The sequence below is a fragment of the Tenrec ecaudatus genome, chromosome 2, assembly GCF_050624435.1.
Source record: "Tenrec ecaudatus isolate mTenEca1 chromosome 2, mTenEca1.hap1, whole genome shotgun sequence".
Classification (NCBI taxonomy): Eukaryota; Metazoa; Chordata; class Mammalia; order Afrosoricida; family Tenrecidae; genus Tenrec; species Tenrec ecaudatus.
The window spans coordinates 69,157,180-69,175,276 of NC_134531.1; the positions used below are offsets into that span (position 1 = coordinate 69,157,180).

Consider the following 18,097-nt stretch of genomic DNA (forward strand, 5'->3'; position numbering starts at 1 on the left):
CCAGAGGGTCACGGCACCATGGCTTACCTGCGCCCGGCAACGGAGAGACCCACTGCACCTCAGCCACGCAGAAGGGGGGGGGGTAGGGCCACTCCTTCATGGTCCCTTTCTGTCACCCTTTCCTACCTCCCCGGAATGCAGGGTCTTAGGAACCAGGGGGACCGTCCCTGGCCGCCGCCTGGCCTCGGGCCGGGACAGAGCAGTTCGGGCAGCCAAATTAACCTCGACTCGCGGGGGGACAGGGAGGTGGTGGGGTGTCCATTCCACTCGGACCCCCGGCCCTCGTGGTCTGAGGCGCACAATCGTCCACGTCTCCCAGAGCTGAGCCCCGAAGCCGCCCTTGCGCCCCCCTGCTGTGCTCCGCGCACTGCCGCCCCCCGAAGGCGCCACCTGGTGACGGCCAGCTTTCGCCGGTCTGCCCGGCCCTGCCCGATCCGGCCCTGCCTGCCTCCCGCCTCGGCCGCACCGCCCGGGCGCCGCCCCTTCTCTGAAAAGGCTGGGCCCGCCCTCGGGCTCGGCGCGCAGGTGGCACAGTGCGGCGCGGCGGGCGGCGGCGGAGGACGCGGGGGCGGCGGACGTGGTGCACAGTCCGGGCCCCGAGCTAGTGCGGCCCCCGCGGAGCGCGACCCCCGCGGAGCGCGACCCCCGAGGCCCGAGCCAGACTCCGGGACGGGGCGCCCCGGCGCGGGCAGCGCGCTCGCAGGACGCGCCCTCAGGTAGGCGGCCGGGCTTCCGCGGGTGGCATCTCCTTGCAAGGACTCGGCGGGTTTTGGGGACGGCGGGTCCGTGCGGGTCGTGGCGCCCGCGAGCGCAGGGGAGCGCAGGGTCCCGCGCTGAAGCTGCGCCTCTGGGCGCCGTTGGAGGTCGTAGTTTGCGCTGGGGGGGGGGCGAATCTTACCTAGAGACTCCCCCTAAAAGACACCCATGTTTTAGACCCAGTGAGATGCGCATGGCTTGGAGATGAGATTGGAAATGTCATTGGGCAAACTAATAGGTAAGTTGGCGAGTGGATTTCGCTTTGGGTGAATCCGTTTAGATTTCCACTCCTGAGGACCTATGGAACAAGGTAGAACTGCCCCGGTGCGTTTCAGAGAATGAAACGCTTTAGAGCAGCGGTTCTCAACCTGAGGGTCGCGACCCCTTTGGGGGGTCCAACGACCCTTTCACAGGGGTCGCGCGATTCATCACAGTAGCAAAATGACAGTGATGAAGTAGCAAGAAAATAATTTTATGGTTGGGGGGGTCACCGCAGCAGATCTTGCTGGCCTTGTGGATTGCAGCCCAAAGTGTCACCACTGCACCCGAGACACCCTTTTGGAAGGGGATTAAAACATAGCCTAGTTGCTTGGTCCACTGTTGTTAAGTGTACTCGAGTGTGGACAAAAATGCTCAGTCCCGGGCCCTCCTCCCCATGATCCTTGCTGTGTTGGAGCCCATCCTTGCAATGATTGTGAGACTGCCGCTGGAGTCTCGTCTGGCTCTCGCTCTGACAACCTAGTGCTTGTGTTAGTGTCTTCAGACAGTACCACTGGGCTTTTTGGAGCGCTTTGTTTGCCTGCAACGCCATAATTGTATTTCCTGTACTGTGCTTTGATATTTAATGTGATTAGATGTTTTAGGGGCATGACTACAACTTAGCGCTGTTCACTTTGTGCTCAAGTCCTTGAAAAACGAATTCATAAGTGTAATTTTGGGGCTTCAGAACCAATCATTTGGTTTTCCATTATTTCTTAGGGGGGAAATGGTGTTTTGAGTTTTTTTTATTAGTCATTTTATTGAGGGGCTCTTACAAATCTTAGAACAACCCATCATTCAGTTGTATTAAGCGCACTTTACATATGTTGCCATCAACATTTCCAAAATGTTTTCTTTCTACTTGAGTCCTTGGTATCAGCTCCTCTTTCTTCCCCTCCCTTCACCACCCTCCCACCCTTATGCATTCTTGATCTATTATTGTTACTTCATGTCTTACACTGTCTCCCTTCACCCACATTTCTGTTATTCACCCCTCCCTTGGGGGGGGGTGTGGGACTATATATCCAAATCAGTTGGTTTTTGAATATGACTTTGGAACAAATTGATTTAGACAACTGAGGTATTACTGTACCATGAATTCCTGATGGGGCCCTGTAGCTGAGAATCCCCCTTATCTACCATCATCACTGAAACCATCAATTCCGCTGATGGGTTTCCGAATGATCTTATTGATGCAATACCCAGGTCTTCTGAGTTCTAGCTTAATTGCAGGTGCATAAGTCATAATTGTTCCAGATGTGAAGTTCCAGCTTCTCCCTCGTGCCCATATTTCCTTTTCCTCCCACTCCTCCCTCTGACTTCCTTCTGAGTCCACCATCCTCATTCCTGGAAAAGTACTTCCTAGTAGACGGCCGGCTGCTGCTCTCTACCTAAAAGGACACCTCACACGCACACCGTGTCCGTTTGGCTGGATAGCGTGGCCTTGGGGTTAGAGCCTCTACCTTGAGGTCCTCTGCAGGATTATTGGTGTCAGAGGAACAAGATGTGTCTAGTTTCTCCCGTTGAGGAAGGGGCATTCCTCTTTAAAACCTCCAGTGTCTTAGTGAGTGTCCCACCTTAAAGAGTTTGGGTACAATATTCCATCACCAGAATATCCAGTAAGAGGCCATAACAGGGTGAGAAAGACACCGCGTTCTTTCTATCAAAACAAAACACCCCAGATAAGTCTTTAGTAGCCACTCAGGTAAGTGATGTCATCGATCATGGCCTTGGTCCAGATGGCTGAAATCAGCTGACGTCCAGAGTGGGGTGATTTGGCTAGAAGGCGGTTTCCCCGCAGACTGAGGTTCTTCTTTCAAAGTCCCCTTATGTTGGCGTTTGGTATTCACCTGTGTGCCGAAGCAGTGACACACCATGGGGCAAGGTGAACAGCACGAACATCACCCACTTTGGAGAGGGGGCGCCCTTGAGCGCTGTGCCACAGTCTGCCAACGAATGGGTCACTCTGATTTCAGGCTGGGCATCTGACCGAATAAGTGAGTCCATTACACAGCCCTGTTCGGGACCCATCCTCCCATCTGAAACTTCCTTACAGTTAAACTGCCCAGCTCGGCCTCCCGTCGATAGTGCTCTGATCGAGGCACCGAAAGGAAAGTTGCCACAGCCTAGTGCAGGAAATGGAAAGTTAGTGACTCAGCAAACATTTACAGACTTGGAAATGCTCGGAGCAGCTGTGGTGAATTGTGGGACGTCCATAAATCAGACACAATCCTAGTGGGTCTTCCCTCACGTGCCATTGTTTTTCGGCCAGGAGAAGTGAGTTTGAGGAACTTTTTCCTGGGCCTCTCGTCACAGATAAGGCATTGCACTCCCTTTTCCTAAATACCCTCGTAAAATGACATATCCAGGAATTTCTAGGTGTCAGCTCTCACGCATAAACACTTGATTCTGCAGTCCTTCAGGTGCGAGGAGCCCAGTCTGTGTTGGGTCTCGCCCTGTGCGATTCTGGCCTGACCTGCGCATGACCCGGCGGGTGGGGGACACCTGTGCCCACTTTGATTTGGTGCTTGGTTGTGTTTGCAGAGCTGCCGGAGTCGTCAAGAAAGCAAGAAGAAGACAGCCCACCCCCCCCACGGGGGGCGTGGCCTCCTCCGACCATGTCTCCCACGGCCGGGGCGGACCGCTGGGACCGGCAAGTCAGCAAGCTCATCTTCATCCTCTTTGTCTCGGGGGCCGTCCTGATGTGTGTGGGCGTCCTGATGTCCGTCTTCGGATTCCAAACATGCTATTACGAAGCCCTTACCAAATGCAGCCTGCTGCTCAAGGTGGCCGGGCCCTTGTGCGTCGTGATGGGGCTGGGGGCAGTGATCCTGGCTCGCTCTAGGGCGCGGCTTCAGCGCGTGGAGTGGAGGCGGCGAGCCAGCCAGCAGGACCCGGACGCGGCCTTCCTCTGCGGGGAGAGCCGCCAGTTCGCCCAGTGCCTCATCTTCGGGGTTCTCTTCCTGACCAGCGGCCTGCTGATCAGCGTCCTGGGCATTTGGGTGCCCGGGTGTGACGCATCCTGGACCCAGGAGTCGTTGAACGAGACGGACACCGCCGCTTCCGAGCCGCAGATCTGCGGGTTCCTGACTTTGCAAATCCTGGGACCCCTGATTGTGCTCGTGGGGTTATGCTTCTTCGTGGCCGCCCACATCAAGAAAAGAAACAGCAGCGACGGGAGCCAGGACGTCGCGGCCAGTGAAGAAGGGCACTCGCAGAGCACCGAGCCTGTCCACGTCACTGTAGGTTAGTGGCTGCCGCGCGCACGCTTGCTTTTGTCCTCATCGAGTTGGCCCTGGGCTGTGCTTGCAGTTTGTCTCCACCGTCACGCACGTGCCCACTCGCCTTGCTGCTGCGGCGGGAAGCCTTGTATTCACCAGGCCCACCCAGCCCCACCAACCACTCTATTATTTAGCTAAAGCCTCGGGACACTGTGTACTGACCTTGACCGAGATCATGCAGCAAAGTAAGGGGAAATAGAGAACTTCGAAGATGGCCTTACTTCTCTCCTGTTCTTCTTAGTACCACTAGCTTTTGGACACGTAGGTCGCATCCCAGGCTGGCTGTCCTTGGCTAATGCTTAACCTCCCTTGGCTGTAGTTGAACTGCTTTTGGCCATAGTTTATACATCTGTGGGAAGAAAAAAAAGACACTGAATTTCTAAGATTCCTCCCTGCATGACATTCCAAGATCCCAAGCAGGGCCCTGTCCCTTGGTCTGCAGGTGCTTTGAACGGGGCGTCTGCGCTGCTTTCTGTCTGGTCCTGTCTTGCCTGTAGCTAGCTCGGCCCTTGCAAAGCACCCTCCGGCTTCATCCTTCACCAGGTGTTCCAGCAGTCATTAGGGGATGGACCATAGAGCTCGCCAACATTACAGATGTTCTCCATCCTTTGGGGAACAGGATGGCATCCAAGTAAATGTACTCCTTGTGTGGCCTGTTCTCCACTTAAAGAGCACATTTCAAAGAGTGCCCTCGGGCATCCTGGAAGGAGAGTTCCTGGCCCACTTGGAACAGGGAGGAGGGGACAGCAGAGCTGCTGGTGCTGGGTGTGCAGTGGCCCTGGGTAGGTGCTGAGGATGGCATTGCATAAAGTCTTCCCTACTTAGTTGTTCAAGGTCAGGTCTGCATCAATCTAATGCCTTGTTTTCCTCTGATTTGGTTTTGTGGTACAAGATTCATGTTTTTGGGTTTTTTTCAATCACCCTTTTTTTTAAAGCATGGTACCAAAAAGTTAGAACCCATTACTGCCATCAAGTGTTTTGCAGCGAATAGTTGACCCTATGTAGACTTTCCAAGGCTATAAATCATTTTGGGAGCAGAAAGCCTCTTTTTCAGATTGGCTGGTGGGTTTGAACTGCTGACCCTTTGACTAGCAGCCCAGTGTGTAAGCCACTATACCACCAGGGCTCCGAGAATCTAGTCATGGTCTATTCTTTTCAGTTCTGGCTTTGACCCTCACAGAGAAGTGAGGTGATGGGACTTTGTGTGTGTGTGCGCGCGCGCGCGTGCGCAAATCCTGCTATTCCCAGACAGTAGATCTGCCCGGAATGGGTTAACCAAGAAGTGGGGCTCTCCCACTGTGGACCCATGCTGCCTGCAGCCTCCGTGCTGAGGGCTGGATGCACGCACCCTGGTGTATGAGGCGAGTCTGCCCTCAGTGGGCATATCCCATCATCTCACAAGGACCTCAAGTTCTGAAGGGCAGTAGAGACAGGGATACCGCCTGGTGAGCAGATGGCTAGGGACCGATGAGGTGGAAGACTGGCGGGGTGGTGGAGATAACTGTGGGTGCTCTGAGCATTTCCTTGTTTACTTTTGACAGTTGGCTATCCTGTCCTAAAAGCTTATTTTTTAAGCACCTGATTCCACAAGGTGAGCTTAATTCCTCTGATCCACTCCAACCATTTTTTAAAATGGAAGAATTTTGCCTTTTCTCGCTTGGGCTTTGATTGGCATCTCCCTGGAAAATGGGAGGTGCATCTTCTGAGGGGCCCGCAGGAACTCCGGGGAGGTGGTGGTGGAGGCGTCTGGGCACCACTAGCCAAGACTGCCTTCAGCAACCTATAGCCAGGGCAGACCTGCCCCGTGGGCTTCCGAGGCGGTTCATGTGTATGGGAGCAGAAAGTTCCATCGTGGTCCCATGGGCCAGCTGGTGGTTTCGAACAGCTGGCCATGGTTAGAGTCCAGTGTATAGCCAGCGCCACTAGCAGGGCTCCTTTTAGACATGCGGAAATGCCTGCCCTGGCTGGTGGCGGGTGGAGAGTGCGCCTTGCCTGTGAGGGCTCTGTGCCTAAAGCGAAAATCACTCGCTACAATCACGTCGATTCTGACCCACAGCAACCCTCTGGGCAGAGTAGAAGTGCCCTGTGGATTTCTCAGTGTCAATTTTTTAGGGAGCAGAATGTCTTAGCTTTTTCCCGGGAAGTGGCTGGTGGGTTTGAACAGCTGACTTTGTGGTTCGCAGCTGAAGTCATAACCTGCTCTCCACGGTGGCTCCTTTGTCCAGCACTGGCCATGAACCTTTTCATCTCGTCTTTTGAAATTGGGGCTACCAACTTACCAGATACCTCACTCGGATCTCAGCATCATGGTGCTGCCTCGTGTCTAGAATGTTCTTGGCAGCTTGTAAGGGACATTTTGTATTAGAATCAGAATATGCTTTGGAGCCTGCACTCTGTCCCTGGTCCCTCCACCCCACAGCACACGGGGGTGTGTCCTGGAGTGAGAAGGAATGCCAGAAATCAACACCCTCCTTTTCTTTCTTTACTTCCCCGCCCCCCCACCCCCTTTTTCTCTGAGCTGAACTTTCCTGTCTGCAGCGTGGCTGGGTGTGGGGAGTTAAAGACAGTGAAAGCACTTTGGCTCTGGCGGGCCTGCCTGCTTGCACTGGGCTGCCTGGTGCGCGGGAAGCATTGTTGCTGGGATTCAAGCACCAGCAGGCTCACCCGGGACAGTGGAACTTCTAGACTAAGACAGACTGATTTATTTATTTTTAGTTTAATAGCCTTAAACTACAATCGAGGAACCCGATCATTTATCTAGCAGCTCACTTTAAAAAAAAGCGCTTTATCAACAGGAGAAATTCGAGAAAGCTCAGGCGCCATGTTAGCAAGCCCCCCACAGAAAAGCGTTAGCTCAGACTTTCTCTGAGAAATGGGCACCATTTTAAATTCTGGAGCGTCTGTTCGTCTCTTGACTGCTGCTGCTTTGAGCGCTGACTGTGGACCTTTGCATTGGTGAGGCAAATACAGAATTACTTGACTTTACCCTTGCTATTTTGTTTCCATTCACTACTTAGGTGTCGTCATCAAACTATTCTTTCCTTAGGTGATTCGGTGATAATATTTCCACCTCCGCCACCACCCTACTTTCCGGAGTCTCCAGCATCTGGAGCCACTCGAAGTCCTCAAGCAACCCGTTTGCATCAGAATGGGGGCCCACCTTCATATTACAGTATTTTTAACTTTGGGTAAGACTTTACATTTGAACTTCTAAATAGGCGTGTTTAGTTTCCCAGACCTGCAAATTGGGGAGGGTACAAGCCTACGCACTGGAGGGTAAGCATCATGTATGTTTGCATAATACCTGGGCGACCTTGTGTGTCATGTAACGTGAGTGCTTTACTGTTAGGATCCACTCTCAGCAAAGTAAGGGTTAAGCCATCAAAGTAGTGCCCTGGTGCCTCTGTGGGTAAGTGCTTAAGTTGTAACTCAAAGTTCAGGGGTTCTGAACCCACCAGCTGCCCCTTCCGGGGGAAGTTGTAGTTTAGCCATCCGTCTTCTTCTGTGAAGAGGACAGCTCTGGAACCCTGTGGGGCAGTTCTGCTCTGTCATGTTATGTGGCTTTGAGTCAAGATCAACTTGATGGCAGAGAAGTGATCCAACTGTAACGTAGAAGATGGAAGAAATTTTTCAGTAGATCCTCTTGAAACGAAAGCTACCACCTAGTTCTTTTTGATCATGGAGAGCCTAGCAAGAGTTTCCAGGACTGTAAATCTTTATTTTGAAGAAAATTGAAAGTACCACAAATGACCAAAAACCCAAAACAAAAAACCCAAACAAACAAACCTGCCCTGGGAGAAATCCAGCCAGAACATTCCTTAGAAGCAAGACTGGCGAGACTTTGTCTCATGGGCTGTGGACATGCTATCAGGAGAGGCCAGTCCCTGGAGGAGGGCATCGTGGTAGCTCAAGTAGAGGGTGGTGGGGAAAGGGAAGGCCCTCGGTGAGATGCACCGATACCAGAGCTGCAACAAGGAACCCAAACCTCACGCCGGTGAGGAGGGTGCAGGACCAGGCAGTGTTTCCTTCTGTTGTCCTTGGAGTTGCCCCGACTCAAGGGCGCCTCCCAGCAACAAAGGAGCAGGCAGCCTCATCGCTCTTCCACAGAGTGGCTGGTGGATTTGAACCCCCAGCTTTGGGTTAGCATGCCAGTGCTTATGAAACACTTGAAAAGAGCGGGGCACTGAAGGGGTGGGGCTGTTTCCCTTCCCCCTGGTTCAGAGTGTCCTCCTTCTGTCCAGCAGGACTCCGGCTCCCGAGGGCCCCGGTGCAGCCTCTGCGACAGAGCGACAGCGTGAGTTTGTCTACACTATTTCTGGGACTCGTTCAGCCCTGGAGGGCTCCGCTGTGCCGACCTTGCCTCCTGACTTGCCTCCTCCTTACGAAGAAAAAGAAGTCACCTCAGTCACATCCCCGCCCCCACCGTGAGCCCTGGACTCCAGTTCTGTTTTACATACAAAGGATCACTATTCTATTTACTATGTTTTTAATAAAACACACAGCAGCACTGCCTACGTTCTGTTTCTCCCAATGCCATCCCGGCAGCCACAGGGCCAGTCTTGCTGGGCGGAGGCTCAGAGGAGACCGGAAAACCAGCGAGCAAAGCCCAAAGAAAGCAGGCCTGAAGCTCTGCGGAGGGAGCAGGGAGGGGTGACTGCATGCATTCAAGGCCACGGCTTTTCAAAGGGAAGGGTGGGATTTGAACCCACTCAGAGGTGTGCGAAAGCCAGGTCCTTACCTTCTTCTGTCAAAGAACACCTGGAAGCAGTTGTCCGCGCCTAACTTCATCACTTCCATCTCAAATGTTACTTCTGGGGCAAAAAAGAAGCAAATTGATTCTTCTAATTTCTTTCTTTTTTTTTAAAGATCATTTTATTGAGGGCTCTTCTACATTGTATCAAGCACATTTGTACCTATGTTGCCATCATCATTTTCTGAACATTTACTTTATATCTGAGCCCTTGGTATCCGCTCCTCTTTTATCCCTCTCCCCCACCCTCGTGGCCCCTTGATAAATGATAAATTGTTATTTTCCTATCTTACACCAAGTGGGTGGTTATGATTCAATCACTGTGATTAGTTCCCCTCCTCCCCCCACCTTCCCTCGTCCCTCCTGGGCTTGCTGCTCCCATTACTGTTCCGGAGGGGTTTCTCTGTCCTGGATTCCATGTTTCCTGAGCTCTTCTCTGTACCTGTGCACATGCTCCAGTCTAGCCCGCAGTGAAAGGCAGGACTGGGGTCATGATAGTGGGGAGTGAGGCAGTCTCAACTTCACTCTGGTTGACTCATCCCTTCCTTGTGACTCTTCTATGAGGGATGTCCCATTGTCTACAGATGGGTTTTGGGTCTCTGCTCCGACCGCCCTCGTTGTCAACAATTGTTTTTGACTGTTTGTTTTGGATTCTTCTAATTTCTTCTCCTGCCTCCCCTCCTCCTCCCCTTTCCTCTCCTTTCTGTTTCCACCCTGCCCCCTTGCGGGTTGGGGAACAAGATTGTGGTTGTTGGTGGGCACCATTGAGTGAGTTCTGACTCACAGCGGCACCGTGCACAGCAGAAGGAAACACGGCAGCCCGGTGCCGTCCTCAGTTGTTATGTCTGAACCCATCGGTGCAGCCGCAGTGTCAGTCCATCTTGAGGGCCTTCCTCTTGTCCGCTGCCCCTCCGCTTCCCCGGCATGATGTGCTTCTCCGGGGACTGGCCTCTCCTGACAACATGTCTGAAGCACACGAGACGAAGTCTCGCCATCCTTGTTTCTAAGGAGCAGTCCAGCTGTACTTCTTCCAAGGCAGATTTGTTTGCTCTTTTGGGGGTCCATGGTACTTTCAATATTCCTTACCAGCACCGTGATTCAAACGAGCTTAGGAAACGCGGGCAGAGCACCTCCATGTTGGACTCTTTATCCAGTTAGTATGCGTGGCTGCTGTCGGCAAGGTTGGAGGTCTGTCTGCCAGAGTGGCCTTGGAAGAAGAGCCTGGTTTTGTATGCTTGGTACATCGTCCGTGGAAACCACGTGGAGCACACTGCTACCCGACATCAGTGGAGTCACCGTGACCCTGTAGGACAGAAGAGAACTGCCTCGTGTGGTTTCCGAGGTGGAAATCTTGACTAAAGCAGATGGTCCCATCTTCCTTCTGCGGAGACGCTGGTGGGGGCGGAGCACAGGCCTCTCGGCTAGCGGCCCAGGCTTCACCCACACCTGTCACCAGGACTCCTCACTGCCGTGCGGCAGTTACTAATATATTGATATTCTGGAGTCTTCTGACAGTAGCATGTCATAGGATATTTGGGTAACTAGATATCCTGTTGGAGTTCTGGTAGGTTTTACCTTCATTATCATATCCCCCCCCCCCAAAAAAAAGAAAGAGAATGGGGGAGAAAGATGCAGTCTGCTCCAGTGAGAATTCACAGACTTGGAAACTTTAGGGACCAGTGTGACTGTGTGAGTTAGGATCTACTTGCCGTCTGGGAATGTGGGTACAAAGATACACAAACCACTGAATTTTATTCTTCTTACAGAGACACTACAAAGCAAAAGCTTTTTATAGCATTGGGTACAATAATGATTTCATTCTAGATGAAAATCTTACAAAATGATGACCAACGGTTATTTGGGAAAGCCAGACTAAACTCACAGCGACCCTACGGGACAGAGCAGAACTCTCTCGGGGTTTCCAAGACTAAATCCTTAAGGGAGTAGAAGCCTCATCTTTCTCCGGAGGCGCTCCCCAGGTGTTTTGAAATGCTGACCTGTGTGGCTCACAGCCCAAAGCCTAACCTGCTACCCTGTCAGGGGCCCTCCCTCCAACTGGGAGAAAGCCCATTTTCAGAATGAAATTTGTAGCAACTTAGCGTTTTGGGCAATAATAAAATCTGATATAAAAATGTGAACCTGGTCCTGAGGAGTCAAACTGGCCTCCAGGTAGAATCACCCACCCAGCGCTCCTGCTGTTAGGACAGAAACGTAAGAGTTCGGCTTGGGGAGCAAGCCTGAGGAGAAAGCAATGGGACCGATGGTTTCAGGACTTGTGGGGAGGAGGAGTGGGGGAAGTGAGCGTGAGCAAACAACACCATACACGGGAACAGCTAGGGAATTAAAATCAACAACGAGGAGGATGTAGAGATCCTGGGGGTGTTGGAGCAACAGCAATGTAGCTGAGAGGAATTATTAAGAAGCGAAGGGTGAGTGTGATGGTGGGAAAGGAGGAAGGTAAAAGGAAACAAGAAAGATCTAGGAAGCAAAGCTATGGATACAGGTATAAACATAGGTGTGCACTTATGTAAATCTATTAATTCCTAACAATAGAGGTATTGTCTTATGTACATTTATGTATGTGGAAATACATTGAGGAAGTGGACATGCTAGGGGCCTCTGCTTAAGCCCTCCCTCAATGCAAGAACACTTTATTCTAGCAACCTGGCATTCCATGATGCTCACCTTCCCGACACAGTCACTGAAGACAAAATGGGTGCACAAGCAAATGTGGTGAAGAAAGCTGATGGTGCCCACGTATCAAAAGATATAGCATCTGGGGTCTGAAAGGCTTGAAGTTAAGTGACCAGCCATCCAGCAGAGAAGCAACAAGCCCACATGGAAGAAGCACACCAGTCTGTGTAATCATGAGGTGTTAACAGGATCAGGTAACAGGTATCAGAAGACCCCAAACAAACAAAAACATATTGTTGAGAACAAGGGGGAACTGATCACAATGATCCACACATAACTACCCCCTTTGCCTCCTGAGGGGAAACAACAGAAATACAGTTGAAGGGAGACAGTGGTAAGATATGAAAATAATAATAATTTATCAAGGGGTCATGAGGGTAGGGGGTTAGGGAAAAGAGGAGCTGATACCAAGGACTCAAATTGAAAGTAAATGTTCAGGAAAGGATGATGGCAACATACGTACACGCGTGCTTTATACAATTGATGTACAGATTGTTAGAGGAGCCCCCCTCAAAAAAATGATCCTTAAAAAAAAATCAAACTTTTTATGCCTTTTAGTCGCCATAATCCCTATAAAAGCCAGTGTTACCCAGCATGTAAAGTGCCTGAAAAAGGTCCCTGGTGGCACAGCTGTTAAAGTGCTTGGCTCCTCACCACAAAGTCAGCAGCTCAAACCTCCCACTTGCAGCCTGGGAGGAGGAAGAGGCGCCCGGCTTCTGTAGAGACGTACAGCCTCAGAAGCCAGCTTTGGGAACAGTTCTGCTCTGTCGTACAGGGTCACTTTGAGTTGGAATCTGTTTGCTGGCAGGGGACTAAGTGCCTGAAGGCAGAGCTTCGGGTCAGTAATGCCCCAACAGTTTAAGCGTAGTAATGACTGACTTCATGGGAATTGGCACAACGATAAATCAGGGGTGGCCATCTGGACTACTCGTTCCACCGGCGTTTAAATGGCATATTTATTGGAGCCAACTGCTTTACTTGCTTTTAAAATTCTCACCCCCCCCTTTTTTTTCCTGGAAGGTTAATTATTCACATCTTGAAATTAGAACAAGTAAACTACCGCTTCCTTCTGCTATTTGTTTAACATAAGCAAGCAGAACTAAACTCCATGGCAGAATTAGTTTCAAACACTTAGAAATGCTCTCAATGTATCAACAAGCACCTTTTAGCCAATGTGGAGTTTGTGTTCGGCCCTGGGTCTTTTACTTTTACTAGTGATAACGTGCAGAGGCGGACCAGTCTGCGTTTGACCTCCTGCTTAGGGAAGTCCCTTCCACCATCAGAAGCGCTTCCTAAGTGCAAAGGAGAGCCAGGGTGGGCTGAAAGATTAAGTGCTTGGCTACTGGCTGCCAGTGTTGGTGATTTAACTCACCAAGAGTTGCCTTAACTGGCTTCTAAAGTAAACCCCCAGCATTGGGATTGACTGGACAACTAACCACAGATTCGGAAGTGCTAACTTCAGGACAGAGAACATAGTGTGGTACAGTGAGTTGCTTTAATGTGTCATTTCCAACGATGGTCATAGGACTCCCTTGGAATGATTGAGTGGGGCTATGCAAATAAGGTGCACATGGCCCACCAATGGGATTGGACAGTTTTTTTAATACAAAAAAAAGGTGTAGGTAACCCATGCACTGAATTGGCTAGATCTTGGTCTTTCAAGGAGTGACTCTTGATGGTCATTAGGAACTTGCAAGTTATCTAGCCTTCCTGACAAAGTTTTTAGGGAGAAGCAAGAAGAGAAAAAAGTATTGTCACACTAATACATGAGAGACCACAAGAGACGACTGACAAGAGCAGCAGGCCAAGAAAAAACTGTCCTGCTTGAAGAACTGTATCCTGAATTGTCCTTGTTAATTCCCACTTGATTCAGATCCTGTTACTTCCCGAATAAATCCCATAACCATCAGAATGGGCTGTGCGTTCTATGTAGGCATTGTGATGGAGTTTCAAAACCAGTAGAGAGCAGAGAATGCCAGGGGAGGGAAAGCTGGTATCTGAGCTGGTCAGGTGGCTGGTGCGTGGAGATATGTCTGACTTTAGAAATCAACCTTGGGTTGATGTCAATCTTGATTTTGATGCTTCTTTGTCCCCCCAGAAGTTAGAGGTAGTTTGAAGGTACACCGTTTTTATGCATTGCGGAGTGAATCATTTAGTCACCAGAAGATGTTTTCTTTGCAAATTTAAGTGGTGGCTTCTGCAACCCACCTGCTAGACTTTTACCCAACCCCCTTTTCTTTGGTGTATTGCTTTTAGATTATTACCTTATGCCTTTCATATATTTGTTTTATTGAGGTAAAACTCACATAACCTTCAAGCATTTTGAAGACAACAATTCAGTCGTACTAAGTATAAACATAAGCTAATACAAACATAAGCTCTATTTGGTTCCAAAATTATTTCATCACCTCAGAAGGAAATCCCATAACCATTAAGCATTTAATCGCCTTCCCAGCCAAGTCCCGGCCTCTGCCAGCCATACCTCTGCCTTCGCTCTCTCTGATTTTGCCGGTTGTGGATAGTTTACATAACTGGAAACACGTAAAACATGATCTTTGGGGTCTGGGTTTTTCCCACTTTGTTTGTAAGTTTTCAAAACTCAGTATTGTGTTAACCTACATCAGTGCTGCAGTCTTTCTGATGGCTGAGTAATAGTTTATTGCACAGAGAGTTTCTCAGATGGACCTTTGTTCTCACATTTGAATAGTGCTACAATGGGGATTTTATACAAGTCTCTGGGTGGCGCAATGGTGAACATTTTCAAAAGGCTGGCAACTGAAATTCACCCAGCAGAGCCTTGAAAGAAATGTCATACCCTGTTTCTTAAAAAAACCCAAACACAAGCCATTGAAAGCTCTATGAAGTTAAGTTCCACTCTGCACACAGGGGGTCCCCATAATATGGAATTGACTTGAAGACAACCACCAACAATAAGTTATATAAGTCCCTGTTTAAATTCTTTGGGGTACATACCTAGAAGTGGAATTGTTGGATATATAGTAATTCTATCAATGATTTAGTCATTACCATATACATGCAAATATATATGAAGATGGAGAAATAGATCTATGTGTCTATATTTATAGGTTTAGTATTAAGGAGGCAGAAGGACCTTGGGCCTCTAGTCAAGCACTCACTCAATGCATGAATACTTTCTTTTATTAAATTGGCACTTTATAATGCTCACCCTCCTGACACAACTGCTGAAGCCAAAGTGGGTGAACAGTAAATGTGGTGAAGAAAGCTGATGGTGCCCAGCTATCAAAAGAGATAGTGTCTGGGGTCTTAAAGGCTTGAAGGTGAGCAAGCGGCCATCTACCTCAGAAGCAATAAAGCCCACATGGAAGGACACCAGCCTGTGCGATCACGAGGTGCCAAAGGGACCAGGTATAAGGCATCATGCAAATATATATATATATTTATATATACCATAGTGAATGAAGGGGGAAGTGCAGAATGGAGAACCAAAGCCCATTTTCGGCCACTGGGATACCCCTACAGAGGGGTTTAGGAGAGGAGATGGGTCAGTCAGGGTGCGATGTAGCACCGATGAAGAACACAGCTTTCCCCCCAGGTCCTGGATGCTTCCTCCCCCCAACTACCATGATCCGAATTCTACCTTGCAGGACTGGATAGGGCAGAGGTTGTACACTGGTGCATATGGGAGCTGGAGGCACAGGGAATCCAGGGCGGATGATACCTTCAGGACCAGGAGTGCGAGGGGCGATGCTGGGAGATTAGAGGGTGAGTGGGTTGGAAAGGGGGAACTGATTACAAGGATCCACATGTGACCTCCTCCCTAGGAGACGGACGGCAGAGAAGGGGGGGAAGGGAGACTCTGGATAGGGCAAAATATGACAAAATAACAATCTATAAATTATTGAGGGCTCATAAGGGAGGGGGCAGCGGGGAGGGAGGGGAGAAAAGAGGACCTGATGCAAAGGGCTTAAGTGGAGAGCAAATGCTTTGAAAATGATGAGGGCAAAGAATGTACGGATGTGCTTTATACAATTGATGTATGTATATGTATGGATTGTGATAAGAGTTGTATGAGCCCCTAATAAAATGTAAAAAAAAGTGATTTAGTCATTACATGTATCTTTTTTCCCCCCAACAACATTCAAGGTGTCTCTACACATGGACCAAGCCAAATAGAATATACAGGAATCAAATTGACAATATCTGTAAAGAAGTCATGTAGAAGGTCAGTATTATCTGTCAGAACGTGACCAGGGGTGAGCTGTGGAGCAGACTGTTGAATGCTCATATATTCAAGCAGAGTAAAATTGAAACAAGTTCACGATAGTCAAGGAATGACCCGAGTCTATCTCATGTGCATTTAGAGAGCATCTCAGGAACAGACTTCACATGTTAAATACGAATGACTGAAAGCCAGACAGCTAGTGGGAGAACGTCAAGGTCGTCCTCGATGAAGAGGGTGAAAGGTCATTAAAAAGACAGAAAGAAAAGACCACAACAGATGTCACAAGAGGCGGTCAAACTTTCTCTTGATGGCCGACAAGTTAAAGTGACTGAAAGAAATTATGAAGTGAAGGAGCTGAACAGAAAAAAATTTAAGGGCGGCTCAAGGTGACAAAATACAAGAAAACGTGTTAAGACTATGAGTTAGAAAACCCTAACAAAAGAACATTGCTCAAGCTGAAAGAACCGAAGAAAAAAAGTCAAGGCCTGAGTAGCAATATTGAAGGATTCTATGGTCACATATGGAATGATGCTGGAAGCATTCAAGGAGATGGAAGGAATATACATGGTCACTGAACTAAAGATAATTAATTGATGTTCATCCATTTCAAGAGATGACATATAATCAAGAACTGATGACATTGAAGGAAGAAGTCCAAGTTGCACTAACGCCAATGGAGAAAAGTCTCCAGGAATACCAAGTGGGATCTTTCAGCAAAAGGACACAATACTGGAAGCACTCACGCAACCATGCCAAGAAGTTTGAAAGATAATTGCATAACCAACTGAGATTCTTTATGTGCCTTTTCCAAAAAGGGTGACCCAGCACAATGTGGAAATTATGAAACAGTGTTATTTGCATCACATGTAAATTTCGATGTAGATAATTCAAAAACATTTGCTGCAGTACATTGACAGGGAACTGCAATAAATCCAAGCCCGATTCAAAGGAGCATAGAGCAAGGGATCCCCTTGCTGATGTCGGAGGGAGCTTGGCTGAAAGCAGAGAATGCCAGGAAGATATTTACTTCTGCTTTATTGACTGAGCAAAGGCATTTGGTTGTATAGATCATGGTAAATTATGGATAATGTTTTGAAGAAGGAGAATTCCAGAACACTTTATTGTGCTCACATGAATCCTGTGCATGAACCAAGAGACCATCATTCAAAAAGAACGTATGGCTTAAAATTAGGAGGGATGTGTGACAAGGTTGTATTCTCTCGCCATATTTATTCATCCTGTATGCTCAGTAAATAACTAGAGAAGCTGGACTGTCTGAAGAATAACGTGGCATCGGGACAGGAAGAAGACTGATGAACAGTCTGGGATATAGAGATGACACAGTCTGTTTGCTGAAAGCAAAGAAGACTTGAAGAACAAACTGACAAAGATCAAAGACTACAGCCTTCAGAATGGATTACATCTCAAAATAAAGAAACAAGAATCCTCACCATTGGGCCAAAATGCCACATCATAATCAACAAAGAGAAGCTTGAAGTCTTCAAAGAGTTCTTTTTACTTGAATCCACACTCAATGCTCATTGAAGCAGCAGTCAGGAATTCAGATAATGAATTGCATTGTGGAAATCTGCAGATGCCCTCTTAAAATATTGTTAAAGAGCAAAGCTGTGACATTGAGAACTAGCGTATGCCTGATGCAAGCCATGGTATTTTCAGTTGCTTCACATGCATGGGAGAGATGGACAGTTGACAAAGAAGACAGAAGAAAAAGGGATGCATTCGATTTATGGTGTTGGCAAAGACTATTGGGAATACCATGGATTGTCAGAAGGACAGACATGTGTTGGAAGATTCCAGCCAGAGTGCTCTTTAGCAACGTGGATGGAGAGACTTCATCTCATGTATTTGGGGCATCTTTTCTGCAGGCTCTAGTCCCTAGAGAGGGAGGTTCAGAGATGAAGAAGACAAAAATGGATGGACACGGTGGCCTCCCCAATGGGCTCAAAGCTAGGGATGACGGAGAGGATAGTGCAGGATCAGGCGGTATTTCATTCTGTTGCACAGGGTCACTGTGCGTCAGAAACAGCTTGATGGCATGCAACGAGAGCAGGAGGGAATCCGAGAGGAGGAGGGGGTCTACATTCATGGGGGGGGGGGTGCATGAAAAGAGAGGTGAGTGTTAGCATCCTCATC

At 49.0% G+C, this 18,097-nt stretch overlaps 1 protein-coding gene across 1 annotated transcript; it reads left to right on the plus strand.

Annotated features, from left to right (window-relative positions):
* Window positions 1-3,632: 3,632 nt before the first annotated feature.
* Window positions 3,633-8,723, plus strand: TMEM171 (transmembrane protein 171). Its single transcript, XM_075542659.1, has 3 exons — window positions 3,633-4,260; window positions 7,342-7,483; window positions 8,540-8,723. The coding sequence occupies exons 1-3, from the start codon at window positions 3,633-3,635 to the stop codon at window positions 8,721-8,723; spliced, it is 954 nt and encodes a 317-aa protein (XP_075398774.1).
* Window positions 8,724-18,097: the final 9,374 nt, after the last annotated feature.

Bases quoted from the DNA above. Each gene is read 5' to 3' on its own strand.
- TMEM171 (XM_075542659.1), top strand. From the start codon at position 3,633: ATGTCTCCCACGGCCGGGGCGGACCGCTGGGACCGGCAAGTCAGCAAG. The intron at 4,261-7,341 runs GTTAGTGGCTGC...TTCTTTCCTTAG, and splicing joins GCCTGTCCACGTCACTGTAG to GTGATTCGGTGATAATATTT. The intron at 7,484-8,539 runs GTAAGACTTTAC...TCTGTCCAGCAG, and splicing joins TACAGTATTTTTAACTTTGG to GACTCCGGCTCCCGAGGGCC.